This window comes from Manacus vitellinus, unplaced genomic scaffold (assembly GCF_001715985.3).
Source record: "Manacus vitellinus isolate BGI_N305 unplaced genomic scaffold, ASM171598v3 scaffold_40_pilon, whole genome shotgun sequence".
Taxonomy (NCBI): Eukaryota; Metazoa; Chordata; class Aves; order Passeriformes; family Pipridae; genus Manacus; species Manacus vitellinus.
The window spans coordinates 5,900,775-5,911,596 of NW_021940541.1; the positions used below are offsets into that span (position 1 = coordinate 5,900,775).

General features: G+C 43.2%; 1 protein-coding gene across 1 annotated transcript in view; it reads left to right on the forward strand.

Moving 5' to 3' along the window:
- The window catches only part of SFXN4 (sideroflexin 4), a 10,822-nt gene extending 1,116 nt beyond the window's left edge, over window positions 1-9,706 (forward strand). Inside the window, exons 2-14 of the mRNA XM_029961995.1 lie at window positions 71-136; window positions 434-508; window positions 856-882; window positions 970-1,024; window positions 1,794-1,819; window positions 3,241-3,291; window positions 3,377-3,442; window positions 3,528-3,596; window positions 4,871-4,961; window positions 5,867-5,982; window positions 6,925-7,010; window positions 8,086-8,200; window positions 9,305-9,706. Of these exons, the coding sequence (XP_029817855.1) occupies window positions 71-136; window positions 434-508; window positions 856-882; window positions 970-1,024; window positions 1,794-1,819; window positions 3,241-3,291; window positions 3,377-3,442; window positions 3,528-3,596; window positions 4,871-4,961; window positions 5,867-5,982; window positions 6,925-7,010; window positions 8,086-8,200; window positions 9,305-9,382 (921 nt within the window). The 3' untranslated portion in view covers window positions 9,383-9,706. The remainder of the gene's footprint in view (window positions 1-70; window positions 137-433; window positions 509-855; window positions 883-969; window positions 1,025-1,793; window positions 1,820-3,240; window positions 3,292-3,376; window positions 3,443-3,527; window positions 3,597-4,870; window positions 4,962-5,866; window positions 5,983-6,924; window positions 7,011-8,085; window positions 8,201-9,304) is intronic.
- The last annotated feature ends 1,116 nt before the right edge of the window (window positions 9,707-10,822 follow it).

The following is a 10,822-nucleotide window of genomic DNA, read 5'->3' on the forward strand; positions in this document are numbered from 1 at the left end:
GGATGGGGGGATGGAGGGGCCCGGCTGTCTCTAAACAACGCCTTGTCTTTCCCCACCGTGCCTCCCTCAGTCTTTCTTGCAGAGGTTTCTCCTCTGGGCGGATGTCTTGGATCCCCTGCTGCTCCTGAAGTCCTCGGTGAGTACCGGGGGCACGGGACGTGCTGGGCATGAGGGACCGACCGTGCGGCCCGCGCTGTGCTGGGCCGGCACACCGCGGCTCTGCGGGGCTGCTGAGGGCACACGAAGTGTGAGAAATGTGCCGGAAAGGGGGTGTTCGGTGCCTGGAGGGGCTGCGGGGCAGCGGGAGCGGGACTTTGGACAAGGGCACGGAGTGATTGGACAGGGGGGAGCGGTTTCAAACCGATATATTGCACTTCAGAATATTGAAATCTGAGTTATATTTTGTTTGTTCTGATTTTCCTCTCAAATGCAGGATGAAATAAAAAGAGCCAGGTTATTAATACAGATGAAGGAGAAGACCCTAAGTGAGCCCATAGACAATAATCAGGTATTTTGGAGTGCAGTTAAAGTCTTAACATAAATGCTTAGGCTTTTAGCCATATTTAAATTGGTTTTTGTTTTAAAATACCTACTAGTTAAAGTTTTTAAAGTTAATCTTCTGTTCTACCATAGTGTGTGCTTTGGTGCTGTCACCCAGCACACAGGGTGTATCTTATAGTCAACAAGGAGTATATATGGAGAGAAATTTTAGGTAAAAAATAATTAAATGTACCAATGTACAGCACTTCACATAAAAGCAAGTTATTAGAAAAAGAGATATAATAAATGTAGAAAGAAGTTTTTATGCAGTCTCTTCTAAAATTTGATTACTAACCGAATTTTCAAATTGTTTAGACAAGACAAGCCTTCTTGCTAAGCCTGGTAAGTTTACCAAATATTTAGAAATTTTTTTTTTCCTTATTCAAGTATGGCAAAGGTGTTCTAATTTGCCTTTTTTTTTTTTTTAAGTCCAGTGTACATCCTGATACCAATGACATAATTCCTCTTTTGTTTAGACCTCCAGGTAAATTCCCTTAAATGAAGTTTTGTGTATGTGACTGAAGCTTCAAGGGAGAATAGCTTGTAGTAAATAGCTGCTGTGATACTACAGAGATACTCTTCTCCATATAGAAAAGCAAGTAGACTTTTACTTGTAGACTTTTGTCGTATCTGTGGAAGATTTATTTATTCCTGTGTTCCTCTTGAGGAATTTTTCTCATGATTTATCTGCTCATCTAGATGGAGGTGGTCTGACCAGTCTCTGTTTCTTGTCAGGAATGAGTTCCCAAACCCCCCCACATATAACAGTGTACTATAAAGTAGGTTTTCCCTTGATGGATGTGGCTGCTTGATGACTTTACTTGCCTTGGGGGCAGATAAAATGTGCTTGGGGTGTTGTTTAGGGAGCCAAGGCAGCATCAGATACAACCATACTATCTCCTGTAACCACTCACAGCTGGGGCAGCCTTTGTGGCCACCTCTCTCTCTCTCTCTGAGCAGAAAGTTGAACTTCTGTTCAGCTCTTTGGTTTCCAAGTAGCCATGGAAGTGGAGTTCCTGGGGGCTCCTTTTGGCTGTGAGCTGTGAGCAGGTGTTGGGGCTTCTCGAATGAGAGCCAAAGGTTAGGACTGAAGTTCATGCTGATGGTTGGGTTTGTGGGCAGGGTTTTACTTGGAGCTGAAACTAGAGAGGGAAGTTAGGGGAATTTTCTGCTCAAGACCATCCATCTAGACTCACAGCAGTTATTTTTACTGAAATAAAGTTTTCTTTGTTTTGTTTTTTTTTAATTTTTAGCTTTCGTGCCCGTAGCTCTTCCATGGGTGAGTAACCATGACAGGTGCCAGTGTGCATCTGGCAAGGCTTATATTTTTCCATAACCAGGGGTTGGAGGGAGGGAGTGGAAGGTTTTGGGCTGCTTCACTGTACTTTCAGCACAAGCTGTTTAAAAGACCTCTGTTTTATGGGAAGTGCTGAGTAACCTGGAAATTGAGCCCTTAAAGAATCCTCCTTGTCCAAACCTGTGAGCTGCCTTCCTTCAGCAGTATTCCAAGAGATTGTTCACCTGATGCAAGGTGAAACCATTCAGGATCGAGAGAAAGGCCTAGTTTTGGTCTGTTTAAACTCAAAAATCTGGAACTGCAGTAGGAAGGACTTGGTGCCTCATGTTTCTGTGTTCCAGGTCCACAATACGAATTTTTTCTTATGCAGATCGTGCATTTGCAAGTAGGAAATGGTGTTGTCAATAAATTACCAAAGATATAAAAATAAACTCCTGTTGCTGTGCTCAAAAATTGCACCATTTTGTTTCATAAAACTTGTACCTGGAATGATATGCATGTTTATTCACTTAGGTGTCTTTGGGTTTGGACTATGATATACATGCTGAGATACATCAGCCCATGTAGAGATTACTGCATGAACTTACATACTGCTACTAGGAAACATAGTGAAAGTCTTGGTGGCTGTTAAATTCACTAAGAGCAGTAATAAAATTAACAGAAATACTTCTTTATGATGTTTACAGCTTAATGCTCCTTCATAGGTATGGTTGGATTCAGCGGTGGTACTAATAATAAAGACAGTTGATCCACTAATATTAAATGAATTACTGATGCTCCTCTGAGGCTCTGGAGATTCTCTGCTTTCCTGTTATTCAATATTTGCTTTATCTTGATTGACTCTGTTCTTTGTGAGTGCTCCACACCTTGAGCTTGGTAGGTCAGAACTCCAGAAAGGCTGTAGTTTATTAAAACTGAATTCTTATTCACCGTCTGAATTTGAGAAAGAGTTGGCAAGTAAACGCTAAAATCTTTGCTCTTAGATCAGTTAGGTCTAGTATTTATAGTCCCACCAAAACCAAGCTGACCCTTTCTCATTGTTTTTTAACTACACTTTTATTACCTGAGTTATTTTATTTGCATCTATTTAAGCTTCACGGGTACAAGTGCATTTTTTATTTTGGGTAAGAAGGCATCTTGCTCAAGTATTCTTACACATAGTGTTTTAACAACTGTCTCTCTGTGTTTTATATAGGTTTCTGTGTTTTATATTAGGTAGAAAAAGTGAGCATGTCACCTTTGTAACAAGAAAACATAGCCTAGAATCAAATCAAATGACTTTGGGCACTGAGTGAAGCCTTTGACACTGCTGCCAATAGTACCACAGTAGTTCCCTTGGTGTTTCTGCACCAAAAACTTCTACATTCATCAAACCTAATTTTCTTGTGGGGTTTTTCTCTTAGGTCATTTTTTCAGCTCTTCAGCAAGAGGCAAAGTCAACTTTCTTTTTCCAGGTAATTGCCTCTTTCTTTTTACTTTTATGGGTCTTCTGGTCTCATTGCTGAATTCATTTTTCTTTATAATCTCTTGTTTCTGCAGTTCGTGTTTCACACATATACCACAGCATTCACCCTGTTGAATGGCAATGGAACCCCAAAGGCTGAAGTATGTGTCAGTTTTTGGTTTTGAACTTGATTTACAAGTGTTTTGCAGATGTACTTATGCAGTGTGTTTTTTCTGCCCTCCTTAGGAGTACTCACTTCAGCAAAAGCAGATGTTCTGTGGCTTGGGAGCCATCTCCTATGCAGCCTGTGTTGGGGTATGTATTTGCTCAGTGATTGCTTTCCTCATAAGCTCTCCTGAGAAGGAGTAGGCACTGGGGTAATCACACTGCCAGATGCCCTTCAGAGTCATGCTCTGATGCTCTATTCTGATGTCCTGCCACAGAACTGTTCCAAATAAGAATTTTTCTTGTCATCTATCAGCCAAGATCTTGATTGGCTTCTTCTGCTGCTTCCTCTTATGTCATGTTCTTTATTACTCAGCAAGCTTAGCAAACAGGTGGTGAGAGGAACTGGCCAGGGTTGACAAACACAGAGTAAGCCACTGGGTTGTCGTAGTTGATTTTTGATGTGGTGGAAGAGATCTGTCTTGCTCTAAATGTGATGAAATCTGCAGGCATCTGTATTGGACAGAGTTTGCTCAGATCCCAGCAACAGCATAGCTGTGAAAATACTGCACTGAATGCAGCTAAATTGGCCTTCCAGGAGGGTTAGGTAGCTGAAGGCTGTGCTCTCTACCAGAACAGGAATTTGTGGTTTCTGGAGTTTGCTACATCAGAATGAACTCTGGTATCCTCCTGGCACTCATCACAAGTGTAGATGCCCCTGTAATGCCTCTCCTCACTCTCCACACGCAGCAGTGATTTGCATAAGCCTTCTGGCAGAAAAATGCAACTGTTCCTGCTTCTGGTAGAAAGATTTTCACCTCTGTCCACTGGGCAAAACAGTTGGGGCAGCAGAGCTCAGGGTTACAGAGGTCTGGGGAGGCAGCTATGCCCTGGGTGATGGTGGGAGTTCTTCCCTTTGTCCTCCAAGGGAGACTCTGAGGGGCAGCTGGTGTCCTGGCCATTCATTCCTAAATGAAACTTCCTGCAACTGTATTATGGGATTATAGAATTGGGCTGAAACTGCAGAGAATCAGGAAAAATACAGAAGTAAGCCAGGTTTCCTGTTTGAGGGAGAGAGCAATGTGTGACACGAGGCAGTTGGACAAATGTCCAAGCAATATTAGTCAGAGGTAACTGTTTTCTTTTTTCTGTCTTTGTGTTCCCACTGCTGCTGTCCTCTACATAATAATGTTTAATGCTGTTTTTATTATCATATTTTGTATTCTTATCTAAAGAGTGATTACAAGCACCTTCAGTAACTAGAGAACATGTGTGTATTTTGTCGGAATGTTAAACCAGGGCATTTGTTTATTTTCATAGATGGTAACTATGTACTAAGTCAAAGATTTATTTTCCTGACCTGTTGCACATACTGAAATGCTGCACATTTTTGATAAAGGTCCTGTTTCCTCCCTGTGCCTTAGGCTCTCCCTCTTGTTTTCATGAATCGTTACACATTGAAGAGTCCATTGACACAACTAATCGTCAGAAAACTTCTACCTGCTCCTCTGCTTGGTGAGTAGAAAGAAACTGTGTGTTGTGCAGCTGGTCTGAGGGCCATTTGCCCACCTGACAGTGGAGTTATCTTGCCCTGGAACAGGGGTGATCTTGCTGTTTCTTCTCTGGCTGCCTTTGCTGGGCCCCCTCCTTTCTGTGCAGGTTAATGCTCACTGAACACTGTTGCTGACCTCGTTTGAGTCTTGCTGGTTTCAGTTTAGAGCTGCAGAGCCCCCTCGTGACCTTTGCACGCATGACATGCCAGTGTTTCTCCAGAGATCCCCAGGGATGCACTTGGAATGTTTCTTTGGCTCGCACATACACCTGAAGCCATCAGGACTGCCAGGAGGGCAGTAGCACTGGCACTGCCATGACCTGGTGTGGTGACACCAGAGTGTGACACAGCCCTGGGTATGCACAGGCAGAGTTCCTGACTCAGGCTGGGGCTGCAAAACTGCTGGGAGTGCAGAAAGGGAGACTTGTAACACCATAATATCATTAACCTTGCAAAGAAGTGGGACTCAGTTCATTACTGGGACAGCTCAACTGCCACAGTGAAGCTGCACCAGGACAAGTTTAACTGTTTGATGTCATTAATTATGTTTCTATTGACATTAAAAAAATTTTTGGCCTTTCATAGGGGGAAATTGGGAAAATTGAAACACGTCATCTCCTCTGTTCTGACATATATGAGATGTCCACCCAGAGTTTTCCAAAGCAGCTTTTAGGTTTGGGGCCTTGCTCAAGCTTCTGAAACAAAGATTAAGATCCCAAGTAGGTTTTTATTGGGCAGTCTCTTAAGCTACCAGGTTATTCAGTTGTGAACAGTTGAACTGGAAATGTAAGATGCACATAATTATGAATGTTACTATCAAGAAAGTCCTTTTGGATCTTTTAAAGCAAAGTCCTCTTTAACCCTGCAGGTCTGACGAGTGCATTTACTGCAGCAGTGGTGAGGAGCCCAGAATTTGAGAATGGAATAGAAGTGATGGACAGGAGTGGCAAGGTTGTAGGAGTGTCACGGAATGCTGGTGAGAAGGTAAGGGGCTGGAGGGCTCCCTGGGCTTGCTTCCATTCCCTGCTGAGAATGGAACGTGATGCTGAGAGTAGACAGAGTTGGATATATTGAAATGAGGAATCCCAGATCAGGTGCCGAATCTTTGGGCAGGCATGGACTAGGTCTCTGGAACCAGGTTCCACAGCCTTTTTGTCTTCAAGGGTTGACAGCCTCCCAGACCAATGTACTGAGTGCCAGTTGAGCCACAGTCATGCTGGCACAGGCACTTCTGCTTTCCCTGGTCACCTCAGAAGAAGACAAGACTCTTGGACCTTCTTCTGATGGGGCACCTCAGAGAAAAGCCCTGTACTGTGCACATCATGTGCACCTTCTACAGTGGGAATAAAAGCTGTGCCTCCCTAAGGGGAATGCTCTGATCTGCAGTGTGATACTGCATTTTATCCTTGGGCTGCAGTTGCTGACTCTGTATTTGCTCCTTGCTTTGCTCATCAACATCCACTACAGTCTGGCACAGGAATTAGAGCAAGGAGACACGTTTTAGATGCTATCAGTGACCCTCCTTTTCTATGCTGCTTTCCAGAGGGGAGGAAGCAACTGCATGACCATAAAGATTTGTGAACAGCTGGAGAGAGAACTTCAGATTTGACACAGGCTAGTTAGGATGCCCAGAAGGTATAACCAATTGTATGAAGTTCAGAATAACTTAGAAAAAGCAAGTCTCAGCAAAATTACTATCATAGCAAGAAAACTCATTATGGCACCAATATAAGGTATTTCTTAGTGATAAGTGGAGTATTTGCCACTTAGTTTCCATTTAAGGAAGAATTCCTGGAATAAATGTTTTTATCCCCCATTCAGCTGTTTGGAACTCCAAGGTATTAGATAAAAAAGTGCTCCCAGAAGCAGGCAGTGTTTGGAGCTGCACAGAGCTTTACCAGTATTTGTTTTTCTCTCTCCCTGAAGGCTGTTAGGGAAACGGCCCTGTCCAGAGCAGTCTTGTTTGGGACAACATTCTTCCTGCCAGAAGTGCTTGTGCACTTTGTGCAAAGGTAAGAGGCACTGCAGAGGGGCTGGGGGTGCCTGCTCAGTTTTTTCTTGGGTTTGCAGTGTTCCTGTGTGCCCTGGTAGAAGGGATTGCCTGGGAAGTTCTGCTCAGCTGCTGTGATTCTTTTAGATCAGCAAGTGAACCTGGTTATGTTTGCATCTGTGCTTTGAGGGTGTGCAGGAGGTTGTGCCAGACTGTGAGGTTTTCCTCTCTGTTCCCATGCAGGGAACATGTTTGTGCTCTCCTGACAGGCTGTTTCCCAGCACCTACATTCCCTACCTTGATCTGAGTCCCAGGGTCTGTGTCAAGGTTGTTCCCAGCACGTAGCTCAGATTTGTATTTTTGAAGAGGTAATGTGGCACTTGATTTGGCTAAAGCTGGATCCCAGCTTTCAAAGTGTTTTCCATAGGTTGTAGAACACATTCTTGCTTTTGCAACATTTTAAATCCCTGTATTCTAGGAAGAATACATTGTATGCTTTCTGAGAAAATTCCTAGCCTGCCACGAGCTTTTGGTAGGGATAATCTCTGTGGTGTAAATAGTACAGGTAGGGATCATCTATGGCATATAATTTGGTATTGCCTGAATTGATTCCCTATCCCCTTTTTTACCTTATGGGACTCCTGTTAGCAAAGGACATAAATAGAGATGTAAGATAAAACTTTAAATATATGTCAAGTAATAAAGTTTTGCACAAAGCAAAGTAGGATTGCCCACAGGAGCTAAATGTGAAAGGAAAGAGGGTAATGCAAGAAAACTCTTAATCAAAGAACCGAGACACTTTAAAGCACTAATGCACCTTCTCTCCTTTTGTTCACTTTGGTCTTGCTTATTTCTTCATTTTGACAATCTGGGCTTGGAAAACACTGCAGCCAAATACAAAACAAGGGGAAAGCACAGGAAGTTAGGAATAAGAACACAGGAAATGAAGTTAGGAAACATCTTTAGGATCCGTAAGCATAGGTTATTACTACTTTCAGTGCAATTTCAACCAGTAAAATAGTGGCTAATGCTCTTTGTGTCACTGTCAGATTATTTTTCAAGCCCAAACTGACATAGTTTTTCAATGTCTTGGACAGAGCAAAACTGGTGAAAAATCCTCATGCTTTGGCTGCAGTGAGAATGGTTTTGATTACATCAGTCCTAGCAGGGATGGTGCCAGTCTCACTCAGTATGTTCCCACAGTGTGGGGAGGTAAGTCCTTTCATAGGAATTGATTTAGGATTATTGTGGTATTAAACAGTCCTTCCAGAGCTATGGCCAGCAGCCTGAGGGCCACAATTGAAAAAAATCCACAGGATTAATGTGGTACATCCAAAATGGGCAGTGGAAAGGCTGCTTGTGAAGGCCCATGTACTAGGCAGAGGCTCACAGGACCTTCTAGCTCTGAGTTGCATTGTGTGTTATTTATATTTACACTTTTCAATGTAGATTTAACAGACTTTCACGACAGTCTGAAGCAAGCAAGGTCAGGAGGACTGTCTTGAAGATTTAAGCCAAGGCTCTTCCAGCACTGTGTGCAGTCTTGCAGGAGAAAGGAAGGATGTAGATGAGAATTTTTTCTTTCATGCAGAGTCAGTGTGAACTCAGTGGAGAGGTAAATTAACTCACCTGTGACAGCTGTTCTCTCTGCCTTGCTCAAATGGGAAGTGTAATCTGTTCCCTGGGAAAGAGGAGCCTGGGGTTCCTTAAGCATTTATTTCCTCCCTCTTATCAGCACTGTGTGAACATTCTCAGAAAATCACAGACTGGGGCCTTGCAATTTTCACAGGTTTCTTATATTTGCCTAAAGTTTCTGGCATTTAATTTTTTTTTTTTTAAGATTTCTTAATTTCTTATGACAGTAAGGGTAAACAGAACATAAGTAAGAGGACTTGTGAGAAATGATGTATTGATAGTGTTGGTTGGTTGGTTCCCTTTAGGCTTCCCAATTACTCAGCCCACAGCAGAAGTTCTTCTGGCTGCCACCCAAATGTATTTATGGCTGGACTGGGTGATCTTAAAGGTCTTTTCCAACGTTAAATGATTCCATGATTCTATAGTAAGTGGAGATAATGTCACTGTTCATAAATAAAAGGTATTTTTTCCCTTATGTGTGCACATGTAGAAAATGTTGGAGAAGCAAAAAAAAAAAAAAAGCCCCAAAACAACACCACCACCACCAAAATCCCTCAAATAAACAAAGAGCCCCAAATCCCAGATACTGAATTTGTGCAAGGTGCACAAGGGCTTAACATATACTTCACATATGTTTACCAGGCTGTGGTGGTGTTGATTCCCTTTTCCTGTCCCTTGCAGATAAAGAGAGCAGACCTTGAGCCAGAGATTCTGTCATCTACAGAAGAAACAGAGCTGTTCTACAACAGGGGGATTTAGAGATGGGCTTTCCTTTATAAACATGTGCTCTGATTGAAGGGAATGATGGATGCACCAACAAACCCCACTGGCATTTGGGACTGAATGGTGGATCTGTGGTGGCCTATGTACCAGATTTGGTGTATGATGGTATGGCCTGTAAAGAGGCAGAACTTGGCACCAGGGCTTTGCAAGCCCCATCCTGGGGGCAGAAACACACCCATCACTTGATGCTGGAAGTGGCATTTGTACCAGAAAGCACCATAACACAGTGTTAGTCACAGCCTGTGTTCTGTGCTTCCTCAGGTGATTGATTCCTTCATTAAAAGACTGTTGAGTACACAAGTTTGTCCTGTCACTGCTGCAGGTTTTGGCACACTGCTTTCCAGGAACACAGCTGGGGAAGGCTTTAACAACACTCCTTTGGGTAAAGTCAAGCTGGTTCTTCTCAGAACACTTTGTGTGTTTCAGTGTATTTAACAACACCCATTTCAAGGATGAGACATGAGTGAGGCAGCCCTTAAAGTGATACCAAGGCAAAGCAACCCTGATGGCAATGTAATATTGGCTAAATTTAGTTGTTTAAGAAGTGTTCAGGAAATGGGTGTCAAACTTGACTGCCAATTAATTCCTGGCTTTCTCAACATCCTGGAAGGAGCTGTGAGGCCTGATGCCCCTTGAGCTTTACAACTTGGTTTTTTCACGCTGAAGCCGTTGGGAAATCCCATGTCTTTCTGACCTTGTGGACAATGAGGAATTCCCACTTCTGCAGGTTGACAGCGTTCATCCAAACAAAAGAAAGCTCTTTTGATATGTGGCATAAGGGTTACCCTGTTGATCATTGCAGTGACACGTTTTGCTGATCCTACAACATTGTTCAGGGGCCTACAGCTGTCTGGGAAGAGCTGCAGAAAGAGCTTACAGTAGCAGAGGTAAACGCAGGGTAAACACCCCATGGGTGAGTGAAAAGTAATGAATGTGAGTGATTGTTAACACCAGGAGTGGAATTAGGGTGGTGGCAAGCAGCTCAACACACAGTTGAACTTCGAAGGACATTTGGATACTAAAAGCAACATGAGTTTAAGAGGAAACTGGACATTTCCATCAGAGAAATCCATTGAAGGATACTAAGTTCATGGGAGCCACAGCAGCAGAAGTTCATAAGCTCCATACTACAGGTGAGTAGAAAGAATAAAGAGCTTATTCACCTGCTCTCAGCCTCTTCTTGTGCCTGCCTTTGGTGGCCACTGGGCTATGACATTTGGCTGAACAGATCTTTGATCTGGCCCGGTACAGCTGCTTTCCTCTGGTTTGCTGACCTGCCCCAAAATCCAGGTCATACCTTCTGGAGGAACAAGGTGGACAGAAGCTCCATAAATGTGGCAGAAGACTCTGTGACATCTTCAGTGATCTTTGAGCTGTCTCTTCTCTGACCCCTGCCTATACTTACATGAGGTGCTG